The sequence below is a fragment of the Chelonia mydas genome, chromosome 23, assembly GCF_015237465.2.
Source record: "Chelonia mydas isolate rCheMyd1 chromosome 23, rCheMyd1.pri.v2, whole genome shotgun sequence".
NCBI lineage: Eukaryota > Metazoa > Chordata > Testudines > Cheloniidae > Chelonia > Chelonia mydas.
The window spans coordinates 15,359,244-15,385,373 of record NC_051263.2 but is presented as its reverse complement, the minus strand read 5'-3'; the positions used below and the strand labels follow the sequence as shown (position 1 = coordinate 15,385,373).

The 26,130-nt window shown below is 67.4% G+C and overlaps 2 protein-coding genes across 2 annotated transcripts; both read left to right on the top strand.

The window, feature by feature from the left end:
- Window positions 1-367: 367 nt before the first annotated feature.
- Window positions 368-11,753, top strand: RASIP1 (Ras interacting protein 1). Its single transcript, XM_037888640.2, has 12 exons — window positions 368-548; window positions 2,795-2,949; window positions 3,250-3,827; window positions 4,299-4,669; window positions 5,437-6,057; window positions 6,629-6,666; window positions 7,132-7,283; window positions 7,567-7,682; window positions 7,849-8,089; window positions 9,567-9,739; window positions 9,960-10,107; window positions 11,320-11,753. The coding sequence occupies exons 2-12, from the start codon at window positions 2,816-2,818 to the stop codon at window positions 11,517-11,519; spliced, it is 2,772 nt and encodes a 923-aa protein (XP_037744568.1). The 5' UTR covers window positions 368-548; window positions 2,795-2,815; the 3' UTR covers window positions 11,520-11,753.
- Window positions 11,754-15,891: 4,138 nt separating this feature from the next.
- Window positions 15,892-25,671, top strand: MAMSTR (MEF2 activating motif and SAP domain containing transcriptional regulator). Its single transcript, XM_043534890.1, has 12 exons — window positions 15,892-16,146; window positions 17,304-17,357; window positions 17,566-17,624; window positions 18,134-18,209; window positions 18,470-18,619; window positions 19,251-19,408; window positions 19,725-19,838; window positions 20,203-20,333; window positions 21,912-22,368; window positions 22,992-23,120; window positions 23,224-23,278; window positions 23,717-25,671. The coding sequence occupies exons 1-12, from the start codon at window positions 16,092-16,094 to the stop codon at window positions 24,130-24,132; spliced, it is 1,854 nt and encodes a 617-aa protein (XP_043390825.1). The 5' UTR covers window positions 15,892-16,091; the 3' UTR covers window positions 24,133-25,671.
- Window positions 25,672-26,130: the final 459 nt, after the last annotated feature.

Here is a 26,130-nt window from a genome sequence, read left to right as displayed (position 1 = left end):
TCGTGCCCCTGCCCCCACTCTACCCCCTACCCCCCCTCGCATCCCCTGCCCCAGCATACAGTGCTCCCCCACTCACAGCCCCCCACATTGTGCCCCTCTCCCACTCATGCCTCCCCATCGCACCCCCTCCCTCCATGCTGCCCCCAGACATCCCGCCCCTCCCCCACTCACTGTCCCCACATCACGCCCTCTTGCCCCCCACCTTGCACCCTCTCCCCCCCACCGCTCCCTCTCGCTTGTGGCCCCGCCCCCCCTTTGCTCTGCCCCTCCCCGCCCCCCAGCTCCGTGTCCCCCGCCCCGTCGGAGGGGCCCCGCTTCCTGGCCCGGCTCCTTTTCCTGCCCCCCCGCTCCAGCCGGGCGGGGGCCGGGGAAATCTGCGCTCAGTGACTCCAGCCCCGACTGGCAGCGGGCTGGCCGCAGAGCTGGGGCTGGGCTGGGGGTCGCGCCCCACCGAGGGGCCATGGGGCGGGCGGGGCAGCCCCCAGGCTGGAGCTGAGCGCGGGAGCGGAGCCAGGGAGAGGAGACGTCCGGCCCCCCGACGGGACTGGGTAAAATCCCCTCGCTTTCCTCTGGGGCAGCGCAGGTCGGGGGGAGAGGGGTGATTGAGGGGCAGCCGGGGGGAGGGGCAGAGTGGGGTGATCGGGGGCCAGTCAGCGGGGGGTGCTGAGTGGGATGATCGGGGACCACCGGGGGGGGGGGAAGTGGGGAGATCAGGAGCAGCCAGCCGGGGTGGGAAGTGGGGTGATTGGGGGCAGCCATCTGGGGGGGAGTGGGGTGATAGGGGGCAGCCTCCCCCCCCCCGTTGTAACCTCTAGCCCCCACTCCCCAACCAGAGTGGGGGACAGAACCCAGGAGTCCTGGTAGCCCAGCCAGGCTCCTTACGGCTTTGGGGTAGGGGTGAAGTGGGGGTAATTCGGGAGGGCAGCCCAGGGGGGAAGGAGAAATTGGGGTGATTGGGGGGCAGCCAGCTAGCCAGGGGGAGGGGCAAAGTGGAGGTAATTGTGGGCTCCAGAGCTCAGATAGAACCCAGGAGTCCTGGCCCTCAGCCCCTCCCCCCGCTCTAACCACTAGCCCCCACCCCCTCCCAGACTGCGGGACAGAACCCAGGAGTCCTGGTATCCCAGCCAGGCTCCTTACAGCTTTGGGCCATCGGGGTCTCCCCGATGTGGCGCCTTTGTCCCCTCTGAATCTCACCTGGGGGAGGGGGAAGCATTTGAACCAATAAAGGGCCTCGAAAGACAGCCCAGGATGGCCCTGGGGTCCCTCCACCTCCATGGATCCCCCCCCCCGATGCAGCTGGCTCTGGGGCAGAGTGGGAGGGGGGCTTGCAGCTGGATCTAACTCGGTGGAAGCCACTAGCTGTGCACTGGCAGGACCAGACCTGGCCCCCAACATCCCAGCCCCCAACCTACCCCCATCCCCGACTCACCCCAACACCCCATCCCCCAACCTACCCCCATCCCCGACTCACCCCAACATCCCATCCCCCAACCTACCCCCATCCCCTGCTCATCCCAACATCCCAGCCTCTCACCCACCCCCATCCCTGACTCACCCCAACACCCCATCCCCCACGCACCCCAGCATCCCAGCCCCAACCTACCCCCATCCCCCTTCACCCCAACATCCTGGCCCCCAACCTACCCCCATCCCCACTCGCCCCAACATCCTGGCCCCCATCCTACCCTCATACCCCACTCACCCCAACATCCTGACCCCCAATGTACCCCCATCCCCCTTCACCCCAACATCCTGGCCCCCGACCTACCCCCATCCCCCACTTGCCCCAATATCCCGACCCCCAACCTTCCTCCCATCCCCCACTCACCCCAACATCCCGGCCTCCAACCCACCCCCAACCCCCACTCACTGCAACATCCTGGCCCCCAACCTACCCCCATCCCCCTTCACCCCAACATCCTGGCCCCCAACCTAACCCCATCCCCCACTTGCCCCAACATCCTGGCCCACAACCTACCCTCATTCCCCACTCACCCCAACATCCTGACCCCCAATGTACCTCCATCCCCCACTCGCCCCAACATCCCGTCCCTCAGCACACACCCAGCCCAATATCCCGACCCCCATCCTACCCCCCATCCCACACTCACCCCAGCATCCTGGCACCCAACATACCCCCATTCCCCACTCACCGCAACATCCTGCCCCCAACCCACCCCAACATCCCGACCCCCAATGTACCCCCATCCCCCTTCACCCCAACATCCCGGCCCCCAACCTACCCCCATCCCCCACTTGCCCCAACATCCCGTCCCTCAGCACTCACCCAATCCCCCCCTCACCCCAACATCCTAGCCCCCAACCTACCCCCATCCCCCACCCACCCCAACATCCCGACCCCCATCCTACCCCCCATCCCCTACTAGCCCCAATCTACCCCCATCCACCCCAACATCTCAGGTCCCAATCCACCCCCAGCCCCCACTCACCCCAACATCCTGGCCCCCATCCTACCCTCCCCCGCACCCTGCAACCTCCTGGCCCCCAACATACCCCAATCTCCCACTCACCCCAACATCCCGGCCCCCAACCTACCCCCGTCCCCCACTTGCCCCAGCATCCCGGCCCCCAACCTCCCTCCATCCCCCACTCACCCCAACATCCCAGCCCCCAACCTCTCCCCCTCTCCCCCCGCATCCTGCAACCTCCTGGCCCCTCACCAGCGCCCTCTGCCAGGTCTGGCTGCCGGCTCCCACCCTGTCTGGCAGTGCCCCTGCCCCTGGCATGACTGCCCCACTCCCGCCAGCGCTCTGCCATGGCCGTGTCCCCCCAGGTGCCCGGCGCCCCCGGCACCATGTTCTCGGAGGAGCGGAAGGAGGGCAGCCCCCGCTTCGGGAAACTCCACTTCCCCGTCGGGCTGTGGATCAACTCGCCCAAGAAACACTTCGTCAAGATGAGCCGCCGCTGGCCCAGCGTGGGCTCTGTCAGGTACCGGTCCCCTGCCTCCTGCCCCCTGGGCCGTCCCTCCCTCCTGCCCCCTGGAGCGCCTCACAGCCCTGCTACCCCAATATTCTGCCCCCTGGATCAGACCCACGGGCCCGTCTGCCCTGGTATCCCGCATCCTCCTGCCCCCAGATCAGACCCACAGGCCCATCTATCTCAGTATCTTGCCTCCTTCCTGCTCACCTAGGCCAGCCCCACGGACCCCTCCAGCCCACACTCCCGGCCTCCCCTCTTCTCTCAGAGCAACAGGCCCATCTATCCTGGCCTCCCGCCTTCCCTTCCCAGGTCCACCTCCTCGGACACGGCCAGCCGGGGCAGCGAGACGGTGGAGCTGCGGCCCCCCAGCAAGGCGAAGGCGGGCCGCCACAAGCGCCTCTCCAACCTGTTCCACCGCAGCCCCAGCAGTGGAGCGGGCGTGGGGGGCGGGCGCTGGGGCAGCGAGAAGAAGCTGGCGGATCTCATCGACCCGGTGCCTGAGGACCTGGTGGAGCTGTCCAGCCAGCCCCAGCTCCCAGGCATCCTGAAGATCTTCGGGGGAGCCATCTCCCGGGGGGCCAACTACAAGAGCGTGCTGGCCACGCCACGCTCCACGGCGCGCCAGCTGGTGCGGGAGGCGCTGGAGCGCTATGGGGTGGCGCCGGAGGAGGAGGAGGGGGGCTACGTGCTGTGCGACGTGGTGGGCCGCTTCGAGGGGCCCGGCGGGGCCTGGCAGGCCGAGCACCTGCGCCCCGTGGGTGACACCGAGCGGCCCCTGGTGCTGCAGGACGTGTGGAAGCCCAAGGCCGGCCTGTCGCGGCGCTTCGAGGTGCGGCGCCGGTGTGAGGTGGAGCGGGTTGGCGAGGCCGAGGATAACGAGACGGCGGGTGAGGCTGCAGGGGGGCTGCCCCCGTCCCCTGGGTCGTCCCAGGCCAGGAGCCACGGGACCCCCAGGTCATCCCAGGCCGGGAGTCACGGGACCCCTGGGCATGCCAGGCCAGGAGTCACGGGACCAACGGGTCATCCCAGGCTGGGAGCCATGGGACCCCCGGGTCATCCCAGGCCAGGAGCCACGGGACCCCTGGTCATCTCCCAGCCAGAAGCTATGGGGTTTCCCAGTCATCTCCTGGCTCGGAGACGTGCCCCCCCCCGACCATTTTCCTGCACCCAGGAGCCACAGGACCCTCTGTCGTCCCCAAATTCGGAGCCATGGGGCCCCCCAGTTAAGTCCTGGCTCGGAGCTGCAGGGGGAGAATCCCTGAAACCCCCAGGGCAGGGAACCGGGCTGGGGGTCTCTGAAACCCCCGGATTGGAGAACCAGCCAGCCCCCTCTGAGGCTCCCCCTTCTCGCACTCCAGGCATCAACGCCCAGGCGCGGCGGCTGCAGAAGAGCCGCTCACGGGCGGCCTCGGGGGGCCCAGCACCCAAGGAGCGGGCCGACAACCTGTCCCTACGCCGCAGCATCAGCGACATGAACCTGAGCGCCCGCAAGCGCCGCGAGCGCAAGGCCGTGCTGAGCGTGGCGGGCGCCGAGGTGGGGCCAGCCGGCGAGGAGCAGGACGGGGAGGTGGCCCCGGCCCAGGAGACAGAGCCAGCGGACGGGGGCGCCAAGTCCGGGGAGGCCGAGGACTCAACAGACGGGGCCAACCTGGAGCAGCTGTCCCAGTGCCTGATCCAGCCCCCCACCCAGCACCCCTACTTCCTGCTGCTGCTCGGCTGCGACAAGCAGGTAGGGCAGGGGGCTCTGTGGGATGCTGGGCTGCAGGGAGCGGAGGCTCAGCAGGGGGCACTGTGCTGCGGGGAGCAGAGTGGGGGTCAGTAGGGGGCGCTGTGCTGTGGGGCGAGGTCAGTAGGGGCTGCTGTGACTCCAGCCCCCAGGACCATTTGCTCCCCACTGTTGTCCAGCAGAGAGCATGCTGGGAGCACAGCTTTCCCATAATGCTTTGCACCCTCCGGGTTGGCCGTGGGGGAGGGAAGGGGTGGTGGGAGCACCCCAGGAGATGGGGGACGGGGGGTGCAGTAATGGAAGAACCCATTTTAACATAGAAAATAGAGGGGATTCTTGGGAGATCCCCCCCCCCCAAGAGTGGTGGGGTGCCACAGTGGGAGAGAGCCCATTGCCCCCCAGAGGGCCAGGATGGCATGGCAGGTGTGGCATGGTGGGAGAGTCCATTCCCCCCCAGAGGGCAGCGGTGGTGCAGTGGGAGAGCCCATTCCCCCCCAGAGAGCGGGGGTGGTGCGGCAGGAAAGCCCATTCCCCCCCAGAGGGCAGGGGTGGTATGGTGGGAGAGCCCATTCCCCCCCAGAGGGCAGGGGTGGTGCAGTGGGAGAGCCCATTCCCCCCCAGAGAGTGAGGGTGGTGCAGCAGGAAAGCCCGTTCCCCCCCAGAGGGCAGGGGTGATATGGCGGGAGAGCCCATTCCCTCCCAGAGGGCGGGGCAGGCCCACGTTCGATGCCACTCCCATTTTTACACCATTTTCTCCCCTCACCTCCCAGGATTTTGTGATCTACGTGATGACCCGGCACCGGCACGTCTTCGGGCGCCGCCTCCAGCCCGACAAGGGGGGCTACGTGGACACCTTCCTCTGTGCCCCGGACATCCTGCCCCGTCACTGCTGCGTGCGGGAGGCCGAGCCGGCCCCGGGGCTGGCCCTGGTGCGGCCCTTCCGGGGAGCAGCCGTCACCCTCAACGGGGGGGCCCTGGTGCGCGAGGCCGAGCTGCACCCCGGGGACCTGCTGGGGCTGGGCCAGCACTTCCTCTTCATGTACAAAGACCCCCGGACCCCCCAGCCTCGGCCGGCCTGGCTGCCCCAGCCCTGGGCCTCGCCCGGGCTGGCGGGCGCCTTCTCATGCCAGGCCTGCGGGCGCTCCCTCCAGGAGAGGCAGGACGCCTTCCAGGCCTACGTGGAGAGCCGGGAGCCCGAGCTGCGCTACCGGCCCCAGGAGGAGGAGGCGCTGCTGAGGGAGATCGTCCGGCTCCAGGGGGCCACTGCCTTCAACCTGGCCCCGGCTTTCCTCCTGGGCCTGTGCCTGGAGCACTCCACCCGCGTGCTGGAGCCCGGCCACTTCCCCCGCCTGGTGGCCAGGATGGCCCAGCTGGTCAAGGAGGCCGTCTGGGTAACGAGAGGGGGGATGGGACGGGGGCTCGGGGCTGGGGATCAGCAGTGGCGGATTAGCCACTGGGCCAGTGGGGGCCCGTGCCCAGGACCCTGGCCAATTGGGGGGGCCCCGGAAAAATGAGTGCCCTGACCCGCTCTGTCTGCCCACCCAGAGCTCCTGCGAGGGGCGTGGGGGCTTGGAGTGCCAGGCAGGGGGCGGGGCAAGCCCCCTGCCCTGACCCCATGTCCCCGGCAGCAGGGCACGGGGGGCGGGGGCAGATGGACTGCAGGTGGACGGGGTGGGGAATGGGCCCCCACTTAGTCTGGCCCAGGTTCCTACAAAACCCCAATCCGCCCCTGGGGGTCAGGGACCCCTCCCAGAGTGGGGAAGGGCTGAGGGAAGAATGGCTGGGGGCAGGGCCTGCTGTGTATCCCAGGGTTGGGGCAGGGCTGGGCGTGGGGGCCCTTGTGTATCCCAGGGTGGGGGCAGGGATGGGGGTGGGGTCCCCCTGTGTATCGGGGGTCAGGGCTGGGGGAATGTGACAGCAGCCCCATGGCCCGTTCCAGATCCGTTCTCTCTTCCCTGCCAGGAGAAGATCAAGGAAGTCGGGGACCGGCAGCCAGAGAAGTGAGTGAGATCCCGGGACCCCAGCCACACCTCACCCTGGGCGTGGGGGCTCCCTGTCACGCTCTCCTCTGCGGCAGCAGGCAGGGTAGGGGGTGCTCTGTCCTCAGACTCCAGCCCCATGCCAGAGGGGTTGCATCTTAGCGCCGGGCGAGGGGACCCCAAATACCCAGTCCCTGTGCCCCACCCCAGAGGGGCCGTGTCCCAGCACCGGGTGAGGGGTCCCCATATACACAGCCCCCACACCCCACCCCAGAGGGGCCGCGTCCCAGCGTCGGGCGAGGGGTCCCTGGCTACCCACCCCAGCATCCACCCCAGAGGGGCCGTTAACCCATTCACGGCTAAGTATGTCCCAATGGAAGCTGCTAAGAACTGCATGGGGTCCCAAAGGGCCCGGGGTGGGGGGAGGGTGTCCCAGCAGCTCCGATGATCCCCCAGTTGCTCCCCCCACCCCTCTCTTCTCTCCAGCCAGCAGGACAAGGGCCAGGTGGGGGCGCTCAGCATCGAAGAGGTGGCAGCTGACTTGCGCCCCCTGATGCTCTGGATGGCCAACGCAATGGAGCTGCTCAACCTGGTCCAGAAGAAAGTGCTGGACATGGAGAAAGAACTCGACCTGGAGGGTGAGCAGGACTCCTGGGTTCTCTCCCTGGCTCTGGGAGGGGAGTAGGGGCTAGTGGTTAGAGCAGGGGGAGAAGGCTGGGGGCCAGGACTCCTGGGTTCTCTCCCCAGCTCTGGGAGGGGAGTAGGGGCTACTAGTGGGTAGAGCAGGGGGCTGGGAGCCAGGACGCCTGGGTTCTCTCCCCAGTAGGGGATGGTGGGGTGAATCCCAGAGGGATGGGATGAGCTCAGCAGGGAGCCCGGCTCACAGAGAGCCCCACAGCTGGCCCCCTTTGTCCTCTCCAGGAAGTTCCCATGATGCTTTGCTGTCCAGCGACCTGGAGACCTGCGACGAGGCCATGGCGGTGCTGGACGAGGTCATCATGTCCACGTTCCAGCAGTCGGTGTATTACCTGACCAAGGTGAGCTCAGCCCCCCTGCAGCCCAGCGCCCCCTAGGGCCAGCCCTGCCTGCCTGGGGAGAGCGCCCCCTGCTGAACCCCCCACTCCTTGCAGCCCAGCGCCCCCTAAAGCCCTGTTGGCTTATTGCAGCCCCTGCCTAGCGTTTAACCCTTTCCTTTCTGGGCAGACGCTGTACTCGGCCCTGCCCGCCCTGCTGGACAGTAACCCCTTCACTGCCGCAGCGGACCTGTCCCATGCCCAGGAGCTGAGCACCATGCCTGAGGGCATCCGTGGCACCCTGGCCATCTACCAGGCCACGCTGGAGCTGACCCGGGAGTGTGAGCTGCACCCCGACCTGGTATCCCAGACCTTCGGCTACCTCTTCTTCTTCTCCAATGCCTCCCTCTTCAACACCCTCATGGAGAGAGGTGAGTGGCTAGGGGCCGGGACTCCTGGGCTCTCTCCTGCTCTGGGAGGGGAGTGGGGGCTAGTGGTAAGAGCAGGGAGTTGGGAGCCAGGATGCCTGGGTTCTCTCCCTGGCTCTGGGAGGGGAGTGGGGGCTAGTGGTAAGAGCAGGGAACTGGGAGCCAAGACGCCTGGGTTCTCTCCCTGGCTCTGGGAGGGGACTGGGGTCTAGTGGATAGAGTGGGGGTGGGGAGGCTGGCAGCCAGGACTCCTGGGTTCTCTCCCCAGCTCTGACAGAGTCACCATTCTCATGAGCCAGACTCAGTGAATCACGGGCAGCCCGAAATCCCAGCCACCCTCCCCCGTTTCCTCCCATTGTCCCATCCCGGGATCAGCAGGAAGGCAGCTCCTTCCTGCCCATGGGCCCTGGGGCAGGGCAGGAAACGGGTCCTCCCCACCCCCACCGAGCCAGGAACCAAGGCTGGAGGGGAGGGCCATGAGGGGCAGGGATGTGTGGGGAGTCGGGAGGGAGGGCTCAGTCAGTGGGGGCCCAGGAACCATTGTGGGGTTGGGAAGGCTTGATCCCGGAGGGGGAATGGGGGGGTCGCTGGGGCTACACCAAATCCAGACTCTGAGGCAGGGCTCCCAGCCGTGTGTCTTGCCCCCTTCCCCCAGTCTCAACCCCTGGCTCCCTGCCCCCCATCTCTCCCCGCCCACCGCATGGCCTCCCCCACAGCGACCATCACACCCCCACACATCACAGTCTGCTTCATCCCTCCTCCCCCCTCGTATTCATCATGTCTCCTGGTGGGTGAGTAGTCAGGACAAGAGGCTGGGCAGGGGTGCATGGAAGGGGTGGGGAGTTGGGAAGGTAGGTGGATGAATGGGAGGGAAGGCGGGGGGACGGCCGGGAGGGGAGGTGGAGGGACAGGTGGGAGGAAAGGCGGGGCTATGGCCTGGGGAGGGGAGGCAGGGGGATGGGGGGAGGGAAGGCAGGGGGATGGCCGGGGGGAAGGCGAGGGTGAAGGATGGGAGGGAAGAGAGGGGGACCGCTGGGGGGGATGGATGGGAGAGAAGGCGGGGGGACGGCCGGGAGATGGGTGAGAGGGAAGGCAGGGGGACGGTGGGAGGGGAGGTGTGGGGAAGGCGGGGGGACGGCCGGGAGATGGATGAGAGGGAAGGCATGGGGAGGGCCGGGGGAAAGGCGGGGGGACGGGTGGGAGGGGAGGCGGGGGGATGGCCGGGGGGACAGACGGGAGGGAAGGCTGGGGGATGGATGGGAGGGTAGGCGGAGGGATGGCCGGAGGGGAAGGCAGGGGGGACGGATGGGAGGGAAGCCGGGGGGACAGCCGGGAGTTAAGGTGCACGGATGGACGGACGGGTGGGTTGGAGGGTGGGTGGCTGGATCCTGCCCCAGCGCAGGGTCGAGGCCCAGCTGCCCCAGGGGTCCCATCCAGCCCCACCCTGCTGTGACTGTGGGTCTCCTGCTCCCGACGGCAGGCACCGGGGGGCCCTTCTACCAGTGGGCCAAGGCCGTGCAGATCCGCACCAACCTGGACCTGGTGCTGGACTGGCTGCAGGGCGTGGGGCTGGGCGACATCGCTGCCGAGTTCTTCCGCAAGCTGTCCACCACCGCCAACCTGCTCTGCGTGCCCAAGACCAGCCTGGTCAAGGTGAGGGGCAGCCTGCAGGGGGCGCCGCGGCCACAGCGCCGCTGGGGGAATGGGGCAGGGGGCCTTTCCCCTCCAGGGGGCGCTGGCTCCCGTCCGGGGCGGCGACTGGCTGGCTCAGAGCGGCGGAGAGGGGGGCACGGGGCGGGGGGATCTTTCCCCTCTAGGGGGCGCCATCCTCCTGCAGCTCCCAGGGATCTCAGCGTCTCTCGGCTCCCCCCAGGCGACCTGGTCCCGGCTGCGCAGCGACTACCCGGCCCTGACGCCCGCCCAGCTCCACCATGTGCTGAGCAACTACCACCTGGGGCTGGGGCGCCCGTACCCCGAGGGCTGGAGCCCCCCGCCGCAGGAGAGGGAGGAGATGGCGAACAGTGAGTGCCGGCGCCCTTCACTCCCGCCCCGCAGCCCCGCCCCCCCCCCAGCCTCCCTCGCCCCCGACCCGCAGCCCCCTGCCAGACCAGCCCTGTCCCCCCAAGCTCTGCCGGCGCCCCTCACTCCCGCCCTGCAGCCCCGCCCCCCCAGCCCCCCTCGCCCCCGATCCACAGCCCCTGACAGCTCAGCCCTGCCCCCCCCCAGCTCCGCCGGCGCCCCTCACTCCCGCCCCGCAGCCCCCTGCCAGACCAGCCCTGCCCCCCCCCAGCCCCACCGGTGCCCCTCGCTCCCAACTCGCAGCCCCGCCCCCCCCCAGCCTCCCCCGCCCCCGACCCGCAGCCCCTGACAACTCAGCCCTGCCCCCCCCCAAGCTCTGCCGGCGCCCCTCACTCCCGCCCCGCAGCCCCCTGCCAGCCCAGCCCTGTCCCCCCAGCCCCGCCGGCGCCCCTCACTCCCACCCCGCAGCCCCGCCCCCCCAGCCTCCCTCGCCCCCGACCCGCAGCCCCCTGCCAGACCAGCCTTGTCCCCCCAGCCCCGCCGGCGCCCCTCACTCCCGCCCCGCAGCCCCGCCCCCCCAGCCCCCCTCGCCCCAGACCCACAGCCCCTGACAGCTCAGCCCTGCCCCCCCAAGCTCTGCCGGCACCCCTCCCGACCCGCAGCCCCCTGCCAGCCCAGCCCTGCCCCCCGCAGCCCCGCCGGCGCCCCTCACTCCCGACCCGCAGCCCCTGCCAGCCCAGCCCTGCCCCCCGCAGCCCCGCCGGCGCCCCTCACTCCCGACCCGCAGCCCCTGCCAGCCCAGCCCTGCCCCCCGCAGCCCCGCCGGCGCCCCTCACTCCCGACCCGCAGCCCCTGCCAGCCCAGCCCTGCCCCCCGCAGCCCCGCCGGCGCCCCTCACTCCCGCCCCGCAGCCCCGCCCCCCCCAGCCCCCCTCGCCCCCGACCCACAGCCCCTGACAGCTCAGCCCTGCCCCCCCAAGCTCTGCCGGCACCCCTCCCAACCCGCAGCCCCCTGCCAGCCCAGCCCTGCCCCTCGCAGCCCCGCCGGCGCCCCTCACTCCCGACCCGCAGCCCCTGCCAGCCCAGCCCTGCCCCCCGCAGCCCCGCCGGCGCCCCTCACTCCCGACCCGCAGCCCTGCCCCTCCCAGCCCTGCCGGCGCCCCTCACTCCCGATCTGCAGCCCCTGCCAGCTCTCACCCCTCTCCCCTCCCCCAGGTGAGATCTTCGAGAGTTTCTCTGACCACCCGCCCCTGATCCTGCCCAACGAGGGGTTCCGGCTCTGCCCCACGGCCCCGGTGACGGACGACGCCCTCCACCGCCAGTTGTGCGGCCTGCGCCGTTTCCTCTGGGACCTGGAGCAGGCCTCGCTGCCAGCCAACCAGCGGGCAGCCCATGGGCTGGAAGGCGGCCAGTGACCGCGGCTGGCACCAAGGGCACCGAGTGCCTGCCGACACCCGACCCACCTACCCGGGCTCCCCAGCGTGGGGGGACAGACATCGCAGGGCCTGGACAGTGGGGGGCTTCACCCCAATAGCCCCCCAAAGTGCCTCCCCTCTGGGAGAGCTGGGACCCCGATGGGGTTCCCGTAGCCCCTGGGCTTGGACGAACTGTGTATTCCACTGTGTGTAGCAATAAACCCTGTCTCTGTGTCAGCGCCCATCTCTGCCAGCAGGAGGTGCTGGGGGCCTCTCCCAGCAGCGGGGTCTGAGTGTGTGTGAGACAGAGACCAATGCTGCCCCTGCTGGTGTGTTTGTGGTGGGGGTGGGGAGAGCCAGGACTCCTGGGTTCTCTCCCTAGCTCTGGGTGGAGAGTGGGGCCTAGTGGTTAGAGCATTGCAGGGCTGGGAGCCAGGCCTCCTGGGTACAGTCCCTGGCTGGGGAAGGGGAGTGGTATCTAGTGGTCAGAGCAGAGCTGTCCCGGCTGGGTCTATATTTATCAATGGCGTCAATCCCGGGCGTGATTTAATCCTGGAAACTTTAGCTGGGGAAAGACGCATGAGCTCATCGCGCCCGGCTGCAGCCGCCACCCCCCTCCCCGCCCCCTCCAGGGTCCCTTCACAGCTACAGCACCCAGCCCTGCCCCCCAACCACCCCTCAGGCACCAAGAGACAGGGATCAGCCCCCACAGAGGCGAGGGGAAAGAACCCTGGAGTCCTGACTCCCAGACCCCATGCTCTACACATTAGACACCACTCCCCCCTTCAGAGCTGGAGATGGAACCCAGGAGTCCTGTCTGCGCTTCCGCAGCCCACACTCCAGTAGGGGGCAGAGCCCATCTCACCCCCACCCGGGTTTTCCCTGCAGGTGCTTTTGGTTTGGCCGTTTGTCTGGCTCAGCATCAGCACGGAGCTGGGGCTGGGGGGGGGAACATGGGGGTACAGGGCCAGGCAGAGGTGGGGCCTGGGTGCGGGGTGGGAGGGACCGTGGCTGGGGGCAGGGTGGGTATCAGGTCGGCTCTAAATACCCGCAGCTGAAACTGATCCGCAGTGTCAGTGAAATCCAGCTCGGGCCGGACGGCCAGAGACAGGTGCCACCTGTCGCGGGATCCCCCAGTGCCCCGCTGCAGCCGCCGGCAAAGGGCACCCGGCGCGCCGGTCCCTGGCTCGCCCTGGGCCCTGCAACTGCCCTCGGCACAGCCCCACAGCGCAGCCCCAGCTCCCAACACGTGCGTCCAGGCCACACCTAGTGCGACGGGGCCCCAATCTCGGTGACTGTGTCTGGGCAGCGCCCGGCGTGACAGGGCCCCAATCTCAGGGACTCTGTGTCTGGGCAGCACCCGGCGCAACGGGGCCCCAAACTCGCTGACTGTGTCTGGGCTGCGCCCAGCCTGACGGGGCCCCGATCTCGGTGACTGTGTCTGGGCAGCGCCCGGCGTGACAGGGCCCCAATCTCAGGGACTCTGTGTCTGGGCTGCGCCCGGCCCGACGGGGCCCCGATCTCACTGACTGTGTCTGGGCTGCGCCTGGCCCGATGGGGCCCCAATCTCAGTGACTCTGTGTCTGGGCAGCGCCCGGCGCGACGGGGCCCCGATCTCGCTGACTCTGTGTCTGAGGAGTGAGGAGTTCTGGTGCTGAGCCAGGAAAAGGACCCAGGAGTCCTGACTCTCACACCGCCCCCTCCCCCGTACTAACTCGTGGAGGCGCAAGAGTCACATCCCCCTCTCCTGGTCAAACCCAGGACTCCTGGGTTCTCCCCGGCTCTGGGAGCGGGGTGGGGACTAATGGTTAGAGAGGGGGTAGGGAGCAGGACTCCTGGGTTCTCCCCGGCTCTGGGAGCGGGGTGGGGACTAATGGTTAGAGAGGGGGTAGGGAGCAGGACGCCTGGGTTCTCCCCGACTCTGGGAGGGGGGTGGGGTCTAGGGTCAGCCCAGGGGCGGGTCCCTGCTGAGCCAGCAGCGCGAGTGGCGGTGTCGGATGACCGGCAGGTGGGGGCTTTTCACACGTGGGGGGGGGGGGTCGCAGCTGCTGCCCCCCCCTTTATCGGGGCAGCTGTGACATCACCGGCCCGCGGTCCCCCCCCCAAGCCTGCAGAGCCCGCCCGTGACCGGCCCCAGCGCCCCCCACGCAGCCGGGCCGGCACCCGCGGGGAGAGACCGACCGAGCCGGGCCGGACAGCGACCGGGACAGTCACCGCGCGGCGCTGGTGGGTGGGACCCCGATCCCCGAACCTGCCCCCTGGGGCCTCCCGATCCCCCAGCCCTCCCCCTGGGAGCCCCGATCCCCCCAACCTGCCCCCTGGAGCACCCCAACCTGCCCCCCGATCCCCAGCCTTCCCCCTGGTGCCCTCCGATCCCCCCAACCTGCCCCCTGGATGCCCGATCCCCCAGCCCGCCCCCTGGAGCCCCCCCCATGCACCCAACATGTCCCCTGGGGCCCCCAATCCCCCAACCGGGCCCCTGATACTCCAAACCCGCCCCCTGGGCCCCATGATCCCCCTCAACCTGCCCCTTGGGGCCCCAATCCCCGCAACCCACCCCCTCAAGCCCCGATCCCCCAACCTTCCCCCCAGTCCCTCCAACCCACCTCCTGGGACCCCCAATAACCCCAACCTCACCCTATGATCCCCCCAACCTGCCCCCTGGGCCCCCCTGATCTTCCAACATCCCCCCTGGGGCCCCCCCAATCCCCCAACCTGCTCGGTGGGTACCCTAATACTCCCTACACACCCCCTGGACCCTGTGATCCCCCCAACCTGCTTTCTGGGGCCCTGTACTCTCCCCAACCTGCCCCTCGGTCCCTCCAACCTGCCCCCTGGGGGCTTCTGATCCTCCTAAACCACCCCCTGGGCCTCCCAACCTGCTCTCTGGGGCCCTGTGATCCCCCCAGCCCACCCCCTGGGGCCCCAGATACCCCCAACTTCCCCCATGAAGCCCCCAATCCCCCAGCCTGCCCCCTGGAGCCTCCAACCTTCCCCCCTTGAGACCCGATCCCCCCAGCCTGCCCTCTGGGGCCCCTGATATCTGCAATCCCCTTAACCTGTTCTCTGGGGCCCCATGATCCCCCCAGCCTGCCCCTTGGGGCCCCTAATCCTCACAATGCACCCCCTGGAGCCTCCAACCTGCCCCCTTGAGACCCGATCCCCCCAACTCACCCCCTGGGGCCCCCAATCCCTCTGACCTGCCTCCCGATACCCGCAACCCACCCCCTGGGGGCCTCCAACCTGCCTTCTGGAGCCCCACAATCCCCCCAACCCACTCTCTGGAGCCCTGTGATCTCCCCAGCCTGTCCCTTGGGGCCCCCGATCCCCCCAACCTGCCCTCTGGAGCCCCAATCCCCCAAAGTGCCCCTGACCCCCCATCTGCCTCCTGGGGCCCCAACCTGCTCCCTGGAGCCCCCAATCCCTACTACCCACCCCCTGGAATTCCCCAATCCCCCAAATTGGCCTCCTGTACCCCCCTGGTCCCCCAACCTGCTCCTTGGGGCCACCTGCTCCCCCACCTGCTCCCTAGAGCCTCCAACCCATAACTCAGCCCCTAGATCCCCCAACTGGATCCCCCCAAACTTGACCGCTCTCCCCAATCCTGACCCCCAGTCGATCTCCCTTCACCCAGTCCTGCCCCAGCCCCCCCAAATCTGCCCCCCAAGACATCCCTGCCCTCAAATCTGCCCCCAATCCCTTTCCCACAAAATCTGATCTCCCAAATCTATCCTCCTATAGCCCCCCTGAAATCTGCCCTCTGGATCTTCATGTCCCAGAATGTGCCCCACCAGGTCCCCCCAAACCCTGCTGTCTGACCTCCTGCCTCCCAAACTGCCCCCCAGATATGCCTGTCTCTAAACTGTCCCATCCTGTCCCCCAAGCTCCCTAGATCGGCCCCGAGATCTCCTCTCCCCTTTGTTCTCTCCCCCTCCACACAGAGCCCCCTAGATCTGCCCTTCACCCCTGCCCATGCCCCCACCCCAGCCTCCCCCCTCAGCAAGGAGCTGGGATGTGTGTCTAGAATTAAAATGACCCCCTATGCAGGAAAAAATCTCTGTCCCAACAGGATTAGAACTGGGGGAGGGGTGTGCTGGGAACCAGGACTCCTGGGTCCTTTCCTGGCTTGGGGTGGGGTGGGGTGGGGAGGGGAGAGGTAGTTAGAGCAGGGGGGCTGGGAGCCAGGACTCCTGGGTTCTACCCCTAGCTCTGGGAGGGGTGTGGCATCTAGTGGTTAGCGCAGTGGGGGACTGGAAGTCAGGACTCCTGGGTTCTTTCCCAGCTCTGGGAAGGGAGTGGGGGCTAGTGGTTAGAGCAAGGGGGCTGGGAGCCACTGAGTGAGAATTTCTGAGTGTTCCCTGCCTGCCATTATCCACCCCGGGACATTTCAATCTCCCTCAATTTATGGGGGCCCCTTTCTTGGGGGAGGGGTTGTTCAGTCACAAGCTCTATCTGTGACCCCCACATTCTCCTTCTGTCTCTCCTCCCTGCTGGATTGTTTTGGGGTCCCCTCAGCCCAGGGCGGCCAGCCAGGTGCCCCCCCATTCGCGCTCGATACCCCCAGCCCTGACCATGACCCTGCTGGCCTCCGAGCGCTCCATGCTGATCCGCAGCAAGTTCCGATCCGGTGAGTGGGGCCGGGAAACGGGCCCCCCGCTCCCCTGTCCTGCATGCCTGGGTCCCCAAGGCCTCATTCTGGCCCACCTGAGGTCCCGCCTCTGCCCGGATGCCTGGGTCCCAGAGCTGAAGGGATTCCTCTGCTGGGGGGAGGGGGGTGTCTGTGAACAAAAAAACCCTGCCCCCTCCTGGCCGGGGCAAAGCCCAGGCCCTGGTTTAGCCCCAAAGGGCGGAGGAGGGGGAGGGAGCTGAGTGGCACCAGTGGGGGAAAGGGGGCAGGGTGATCCCCCAACCCCCATGGCCATAACCATCCCCCTCCCAAGCTGGGGTCTGGAGCTCTGCGCTGCAGAGCCCCCGCCAGCCTGCTCTGCCGGGAGATAGTAGGCAGCCCTGTGGGGGTTAATGAATCAGGATCCCCCCCCCCGGAAATGAGCTTCTCCTTCACTTCCTGTCCTAAATCTCCTCTTGGCTGCCTGTTCAACAGCCGGCCGCAGCCACCCCAGAGCCAGCCGCAGCCCACAGTCTCAGAGCCAGAGTCTGCAGCCCAGCGCCCCCTGCTGAGCCCCCGCAGCCCAGCGCCCCCTGCTGAGCCCCCGCCCCCCGCAGCCCAGCGCTCCCTGCTGAGCCCCCGCCCCTCCCTGCAGCACAGGGCCCCCCGCTGAGCCCCCAGGGGTATTCCATGGGTGGGGGTTATATGGGGTGGGGAGAGGGTGGTCCTGTGGGGGATGGGGTGTCTCATGTTACCGGCTCCCGAAATAGCTCTCGCTCCCCTCACCCCAGCTGCCACTCGCCAGACACCTGCTAGGGGGGCGGGGGGAGGATAAGAATAGAAGGGAGCGCCATGCCCCTCCCCCCTCCTCTGCCTGCTCCCCTCCCATGCCCCTCCCCTTCCCCCACCTGCCCCTCGCTGGCCCCTCCTTCTCCCCTGCCGGTCCTCTGCTCCCCCACCCCATGCACCCCAATCCCATGCTCCTCCCCCCTACCCCCCTTTTCCTCCCCTCCCTCCCGGGTGGGAACTGAGAGGCAGCAGGGGCTGGGGGGGTTGCCCAGGATTGTGGGGCTGCATGCAGAGCTCTGGGGGGGACCCCTGGGATGTGGGGGAAAAGGGGATTCCTGGGGGGAGGGGCTGGTGGTCCCACCCCCCTGACTGTGTTCTTCCCCTCCCAGTGCTGCAGCTGAGGATGCAGCATCGCAGATCCCAGGAGCAGCATCTCCTGACACGTGAGTGGGACCAAGGGGTTGGAATGGGGCAGGGCTGTTAAGGAGTAGGTCCATGGGGGAGGGGCTGGGGGGCAGGGGCCCTGGAGGTGTTGGGTAACCAACCACAGCATGTCTGTGATGGAGCCCAACCTCACAGCCCTCCTTGGTTTCCAGGGACGCCTCTCCCACTGAGGGTGGAGGGCTCTAATCTTCCCGTCTCTCCCCACAGCTCTGACCAAGCCTCCCCCGACCTACCTGGAGGTGAACGGGACCCCAGAGCAGAGCCGGGTGAGCAAGCAGGGTGGCCTGGGGGCAGGAGAGACTTGTGTGGCTATGGTGCTGCTGCAAGGCAGGCTGGGTAATGGAATATGCAAATGACCCCCCACGCACTGGAGGGGCTTACTGTGCTGGAGACGCATTCAGGTAGAAGGAAGTCAAACTCCCCATTGGACAGTGGGGAAAACTGAGCCACAGAGAGGGGAAGGGACTCACAGGGGAGAGAACCCAGGAGTCCTGGTTCCAATACCTCCCCCAACCAGTAGACCCCACTCCCCTCCCAGAGCCAGGAGAGAACCCAGGTGTCCTGGTTCCCAGCCCCCACACCCTCTAACCACTAGACGCCACAACCCTCCTAGAGCTGGGGAGAGAACAGGAGCCCTGGATCCCAGTCCCCACTGCTCTAACCACTAGACCCCACTCCCACCCCTCGGCAACCAGTGCTCCTGGCCTGCTCCCCCCCCAGCACCCCAATACCCCCCTTTGCTGTTCCAGGCTGTTCTGACCCCCACCCCTTACAGGCCAACGAGACCCTGAAGGTGAAGGTCCAGACGAGAACCCACAAACTAGGAGCTGCCAAGGGCCAGTTCACAGAAGGTAGGTGCCGCCCGGACACCTGGGTCCCCAATCCCACACTCCGACTCATCTGGGGTCCCCCCCACCAGGACATCTGGGTCCCCAATCCTTTGCCCCAGCCCATCTACGGCTCACCTGCCTGGCTGCCTGGGGTCCTGGTTCCTTCTCCCGGGTGTCTGGGTCCCATGACTGGCACAGACAGATCAGTGCATGGTACTTGGGCTTCCCGCACCCATGACCTGTGCACCCCCCACTCACGCTGTGCCCCCCCCCCCCGGCAGAGTCTGGGGGGGACCCCTCAGAGCGGAAGGAGAAGAAGACGCGTCTGGCCGAGGATCTGAAGGAGAAACTCCTGCAACGGCCGGGGCCGCTGGAGCTCGTGACGAAAAACATCCTTTCCCTGGACGCCAGCCTCAAAGATGCTGTGAAAGGTACGGCAGGCACCAGGACTCCTGGGTTCTCTCCCCGGCTCTGGGAGGGGAGTGGCGTCTAGTGGGTAGAGCGGGAGGGGGGGGGGGCTGAAATCCAGGACTCCTGGGTTCTCTCCCCACCTCTGGGAGGGGAGTGGCGTCTAGTGGGTAGAGCGGGGGGGGGCTGAAATCCAGGACTCCTGGGTTCTCTCCCCGGCTCTGGGAGGGGAGTGGCGTCTAGTGGGTAGAGCGGGGGGGGGGGGGCTGAAATCCAGGACTCCTGGGTTCTCTCCCCACCTCTGGGAGGGGAGTGGCGTCTAGTGGGTAGAGCGGGGGGGGGGGGGCTGAAATCCAGGACTCCTGGGTTCTCTCCCCACCTCTGGGAGGGGAGTGGCGTCTAGTGGGTAGAGCGGGGGGGGGGGGGGCTGAAATCCAGGACTCCTGGGTTCTCTCCCCGGCTCTGGGAGGGGAGTGGGGTCTAGTGGGTAGAGCGGGGGGCTGGGAGCCAGGACTCCTGGGTTCTCTCCCGGGGTCTTAGGCTAAATGAGTGGCTGAAGGTGGATGTGTTCTGGGGATAGGGGGGCCGGCTGGCTCAGGGGGGCAGGTGAGATTTTCGAGACTTCTCTAATTCCCCCCCCCTCCCCCCCGCCAGCTGATCCAGCCCCTGCTGCCCCTGGGACCTTCCTATTAGACGAGGATCTCAGCAGCTCTTCGTCGTCCTCCTCCTCTTCTTCCCCGTGCCTCACCCCCTGCCTGGGGGGGCCCCCCGGCAACCCATCCCCCCCCTCGGCCTCAGGGGCCGCTGTCCAGGTGAGATACATGGGGGAGCCCAGAGCTGGGGACAGGAGGGGGCTGCGGATCGGGAGTGAGGGGCACTGGCGGAGCTGGGGGGTGCCCTTGGTCTCTGCTGCCATCTGGTGTCTGGCTTTTTCCACTGCAGTTACCACAGGGGGTGTGTGTGGGCCGGGGGGTGTTGCAAGCCAGGACTCCTGGGTTCTATCCCCGGCTCTGGAAGAGGAGTAGGGTCTAGTGGTTAGAGTTGGGGGGAGGAGGGGGGCTGCCCAGGACTCCTGGGTTCTATCCCTGCTCTGTGACTCCTTGGCTTTCTGGGCCCCTCTCCCTGCAGCCGGAGCTGCTGTCGATCCTGGAGTCCCTGCCCCCCTCGGTGCCTGCCCCGGACCCCAATTCCCAGCCTCCTGCGGGCGGCCCCCCGGCTAAGGCCCCGGCCTCGCTGCCCAAGGTATGTGCCAGGCTGGGATGGGACTGGGGGTGGGGGGCTGTGGGACGGGTCCCCAGCAGAACTGGGAGGGGATTGTAGGGGGGCTGGAGCTGGGGTGTCCCAGCCAGGAGGTGGGTGTTGGGGGTCCCATCCGGGGGGTGGGTACTGGGGGGTCCGAGCAGGGGGTGGGTGTTGGGGTGTCCCAGCGGGGGGATGGGGAAGTGGGGCCAGCATTGAGATGCCCCAGCCGGGGAGTGGGGGGGCCAGAACTGGGGTGTTCCAGTGGGGGATGTGAGGCTGGAGTTGGGGTGATCCCAGTGGTGGGGTGGGGAGGGGAGGGGGCCCCACTTGGTGGGTCCCAGCCAGATTCTCCCCCCTTCCCCAGGCCCCCCCACGCCCCAAGAAGGCGAAGGACCCCAAGCCCAAGGTGAGGAAGTTGAAGTACCACCAGTACGTGCCCCCCGCGGCCCGGCCCCCCCGGGCCCCGGCCCCCCTGGACGCCGCCTACGCCCGCCTGCTCCAGCAGCAGCAGCTCTTCCTCCAGCTCCAGATCCTGCAGCAACAGCAGCCGCCGGCCCCCCCGGGACCCCCCACAGCGCTGTGTGTGCCGGCCCTGCACCCCCTGAGTGCCAGGTACCCCCCAACTATCCCTGCACCCCCTCAGTGCCAGGTACCCCCCTGCACCCCCTGAGCACCAGGTACCCCCAACTATCTCTGCACCCCCTCAGTGCCAGGTACCCCCCCGCACCCCCCTGCACCCCCTGAGCGCCAGGTACCCCCCTGCACCCCCTGAGCGCCAGGTACCCCCCAACTATCTCTGCACCCCCTGAGTGCCAGGTACCCCCCAACTATCCCTGCACCCCCTCAGTGCCAGGTACCCCCCCGCACCTCCCTGCACCCCCTGAGTGCCAGGTACCCCCCAACTCCCTCTGCACCCCCTGAGCACCAGGTACCCCCCTGCACCCCCTGAGCGCCAGGTACCCCCAACTATCCCTGCACACCCTGAGCGCCAGGTACCCCCCTGCACCCCCTGAGCGCCAGGTACCCCCCAACTATCTCTGCACCCTCTGAGTGCCAGGTACCCCCCCTGTACCCCCCTGCACCCCCTCAGGGACAGGTACCCCCCAATTCCCCCTGCACCCCCTCAGTGCCAGGTACCCCCCTGAACTCCCTGCACCCCCTGAGCACCAGTTACCCCCAACCCCCACTGAACCCTCTCAATCCCCCCTAACTGAATCTGCCTCCCTCTAACTCCCCCTCTCTCTCTGCCCCCCCCAGTATTTCCCCAGATCCGGTGATCAGCTTCGCGGCCCCCCAAATCACCCTGGCAGCCCCGCCCACACCCCCCACCCCTCCTGTGCCCCCCAAGCCTGAGCTGCTGCCTGCCAACCTGGATGACCTGACAGTGAGTGTGTCTGTGAGGGGGCAAAGCTGGGGAGGACCCTGATCTTTCTCCTGCTCCCCCATGGGGACAGACTGGCGGGGGGGCTGCCAGGGTGGAGGAGGAAGAAATGGGGAGTGGGGATTTGGGGGTTGTGAGGGAATGGGGGAGGGTCATGGGCGTGGGGGGGGGGTTGTGACGGGGTGGGGAGGGGTTATTGGAGGGGTGGGGGTGGGGCTATGACGGGGTGCGGAGGGGAGTTATTGGAGGGGTGGGGATAGGGGTGCGGAGGGGAGTTATTGGAGGGGTGGGGGGATTATGAGGGGGTGGGGAGGGGTTATTGGAAGGGTGGGGCTGTGAGGGGGTGGGGAGGAGAGTTATTGGAGGGGTGGGGATGGGGCTGTGAAGGGGTGGGGAGGAGAGTTATTGGAGGGGTGGGGGGATTAGGAGGGGTGGGGAGGGGTTATTGGAGGGGTGGGGGTGGGGCTATGATGGGGTGCGGAGGGGAGTTATTGGAGGGGTGGGGGGATTATGAGGGGGTGGGGAGGGGTTATTGGAAGGGTGGGGCTGTGAGGGGGTGGGGAGGAGAGTTATTGGAGGGGTGGGGGGATTATGAGGGGTGGGGAGGGGTTATTGGAAGGGTGGGGGTGGGGCTGTGAGGGGTGGGGGGGATTATAGGGATAGGGAGCTTGTGAGGGGCTAGAGGATTGGAGGGGTTCCCTCCTCTGCCAAGAAGACATTCTTGGGGGGGTGGACCGGGGGCGTCCGTCTGTCCCCCCCCCACTGACACCCCCCTCACCCCCCCAGGTGTCAGAGCTCCGCCAGCAGCTGCGCCAGCGCGGGCAGCCGGTGTCGGGCACCAAGCCGGCCCTGCTGGAGCGGCTGAAGCCCTTCCAGGTGCGGGGGGCCCCGGGGCCGCCCCCCCCGGCCCTGCCCCCCGCCGACCGGGCGCTGAGGGAGAAGCAGCGGCTCATTGACAGCCTGACCTGGGAGCTGCGGCGGGAGCAGCAGGAGGCCGACGACCTGCGGGAGGAGCTGCAGCTGCACAAGTGCCGGCGAGGCCGCCCGGAGGGGGAGCCCCTGCCCCCCTCGCCCCTGGCCAGCCACGGCCCCCAGCCCTCCGCCGGGGAGACCCCCGAGAGCACGGCCCCTGGGAGAGAGGGCTTCCTGGTGAGAGCTGGGGGCGGGGCTTGTGTGCCGGGGGCGGGGCATGATCAGGGGTGGGAGCATGTGTGCCGGGGGTGGGGCTTGTGTGCCAGGAGGCGGGGTGTGTGCCAGGGGGCGGGGCATGATCAGGGGTGGGAGCATGTGTGCTGGGGGTGGGGCTTGTGTGCCAGGAGGCGGGGTGTGTGCCAGGGGGCGGGGCATGATCAGGGGTGGGAGCATGTGTGCTGGGGGTGGGGCTTGTGTGCCAGGAGGCGGGGTGTGTGCCGGGGGCGGGGCATGATTAGGGGTGGGAGCATGCGTGTTGGGGGCGGGGCGTGATCAGGGGCAGGGCATGTGTGCCATGGGGCAGGGCATGATCAGGGGCGGGGAGGATGGGCCAAATGGTGGGGCGCATGGCAGTGGGTGTGGCCGTACCATAATTGGAGTGGGCGGAGCAATCAGAGAGGGTGGGGCATCCCAGGTAAGCGGGGAGTGGCTGAGGGGGCGGGGTCATGACCAGTTGGTAGGGGAGGGGCACTCGGAGGGAGGCGGGGCCTAGCCAAGGAGGGAGGGGCAAAGGGCTATGTGGGGAGCAGGGGATGAGCTGGGGGACTCTCAAATTTACCCCCATGTCCCTCCCCCCTCAGGTTTTCTGCCCCCCTTCCTGTGAGCCAATCGGGGAGGACCTAGAACTGCCCCTGCAGATCACGGCCAGCCCCGCCCCAGCCCCCCGCTCCCTGGAGGAGGAGCTGCAGGAGGCCATCCAGAAAGCCCAGGTACTGGGGGGGGGTCCCCATATACCCAGCCCCCGTGCTCCACCCCAGAGGGGCCGTGCCCCAGTCTCTGCCCTTCACTCCCTTTCTCCCTCCCCGTCCACAGCTGGTCCCAAGTCAGTCAATTGAAGACATCCTGGAGGAGCCGCTGGGGTGTGCAGGTGAGACCCGGTACCCCCGCCCCGCCCTCAGCACTCGCCCCCCTGCCCCAGCCTGGTGTATGGGGCGCCATGGTGCAGGGGGCTCGGCCAGGGGCCCTGGGCTTTGGGGAGCTGGGCAGGGGGCTCCACGGAGGAGGGGGATTCAGCGGAGGGTGTTGGGCTGCAGGGAGCGGCATGGGGGGCTCAGCAGGGGGCGCTGGGCTGCGGGGAGCGGCATGGGGGGCTCAGCAGGGGGCGCTGGGCTGCAGGGAGCGGCATGGGGGGCTCAGCGGGGGGCACTGGGCTGCAGGGAGCGGCATGGGGGGCTCAGCAGGGGGCACTGGGCTGCAGAGAGCGGGGGAGGAGGGCTCAGCGGGGGGCGCTGGGCTGCGGGGAGCAGCATGGGGGATGCCATTCAGCATCCCATGTCTGTCTAACCCCCCCACACCCCCTCTCCAGGTGACCTGCTCCCCACGGATGCCCCCTTGCTGCTCCCCACGGAGCCGCGCCGGCCCCCCTCGCCCCTCAGCCAGCAGGGGGCGCCCAGCAAGAAGCCCCGTCGCAGCCCGTCGGCAGCGGCCATCTTGGATTTCCCCGGCCACTACGACTTCCTCACCCCTCCCTCCTCCTCCTCCTCGTCCCCCTCGGACTCCCTGCGCGGGGTCTTCTCCCCGGAGCCCCCGGAGGGGCCCCCGTCGCCCGGCCCCCGGCCCGCCTTCGACCCCGTCGATTGGCTGGAGGCCTTGACGGCCGGCCCGGCCTCGGGGCTGGGGCCCGGCGCCCCCGGCGGCAGCAGCATCTTCTCCACTGACTTCTTTGACTCGCCCGAACTGAGCGTCAACCACATGATTGACCTGATGGTGGAGCAGTGGTAGGGGGTGCGGGCCCCCCTGGCCCGGCCATGGGGAGCCCCCCACCGCCACCCCAGAGACGCCAACCTATCACACCAATGCGGGCGCCATCTTGGATATGCGACGTCAACTCCGGGCACCATCTTGCATGACTGGACCCATTGTTCGGAGTGATGTCAATCCGGGCGCCATGTTGGATGGGTGGAACCATTGTTCAGGGTGACATCAACTCCAGGCGCCATCTTGGATGGGTAGAAGCATTATTCTCGGTGACGTCAACTCCCGGCACCATCTTGGATAGGTGGAACCCTTATTTGGCATGACCTCAATTGCAGGTGTCATCTTGGATATTTGGAACCATTACTCCAGGTGACATCAACTCTGGGTGCCATCTTGGATGGGTGAAACCATTGTTTGCAGTGACGTCCACTCTAGGTGCCATTTTGGATAGGTGATATCAATTCCAGATGCCATCTTGGATGGGTGAAACCATTGTTTGGGGTTGACATCAGCTCGGGATGCCACCATTGATTGGTGAAGCTAACTGGAAGCTATGTTGGATGGATGAAGTCATTGCTTGGGGATGATGCCAACTCCAGACACCATCTTGGATGGGTGAAACCATTTTACTGGGTGACATCAACACTGGATGCCATCTTGGATGGATTAAACCATTGCTGTTTTGGTTGTCAGCCCCAAGGGGCATCTTGGAAGGATCAAACTGTTGGTGTTCAGAGTGATACGGTGGGTGGCTGCCATCTTATGTAAGTCATACCATAAGTGTTCAGGGTCACATCAGCTCCAGCTGTCATCTTGAATGGTTAAGCCATTGTTTGGGGGTGATGCCAGCTTCCACCACCATCTTAAATGGATCAGACCACTGGTGTTTGAGTCACGTCAGCTCCAAGTGCCATCTTGGATTGGTCCAGTCATTGGTGCTTGGGGTGATGCCAAGTCCAAATGCCCTCTTTATTTGGGCCGTACCATTTAATTGGACCTGAATGTTTCATTGGCAGGTGGAAGGCAACTCCACCTGTGGGATGCCATCTTGTTTGGGACATACCACCTTTGACTCCAGTGTCTTACTGACCAGAGGGGAGGCTGTGGAAACCATCTTAGTTTGGATTGTACCATCTTTGGACCTAGCTGGGTTGGGAGTGGAGTGGCCAACTCTAGACACCATCTTGGACGGATCGTACCATTTTTTTTAACCTCTTGTTTTACTGGCAGAGGGGGGTGGGGAATGATGACTGTAGACGCCATCTTGGTTGGACTGTACCATCTCTGAGCCTAGTGTTCTATTGGGGGCTGCCCCACTCCCGCTGCCCCCCCCCCCCGGCCCTTTTCACTCTCCCCCCACTGGGACCGGGTCCTCCCCTCCTCCCAGAGCCCTTCACCCCCCTCCTCCCACCCAGGCTGCCCTCCAGCTCCTGGCCTCCTCCCATTTACACCCTGTCCCCCCCACCCCCACTCATCACTGTGCCCTGCCTGATAATTAAGGTGGGGAGTCTCTGACCACTGGTGAGGGGGCAGCTCCCTAAGGGGGCTGAACTAGTGGGGGAGGTGTCATAGCACAGGGTGGGGGGGCAGGAGCTGACAGTGGCCAAAGGCTACTGAGAAATTTGGACTGATTGGGTGATAGGGCACCGCTGTGGGGAAGCTCGTAGCCCCCCGCCAGGCACTGCTGTGGGGAAGCTCGCAACCCCTTTGGGGCACTCCCGTGGGGAAGCTCACAACAGTGGAGCTCAACTCCTGTTTGCTCCCCAGAGTGGGGGTAGGGGCTCGCTATCACACACATCACTGTGGGGGGGCAGTGGGGGCTCTGGCCTCCCATGAGCCCCGATTCGCAGGGGAGTGAGTAGAAACCCCCACTTATATCCAACCCCCCCCAATACACCTGGAACTGCCTAGCCTCGTTCAAACCCCCGCCCCAGCTCCACAGTTCTGATGGCTACGCCCACATGGATCGGGAGGCCCCTCCCCCAAGTGCTGGCTGGGGGAGGGGTCAGTCGAGGGGGGACT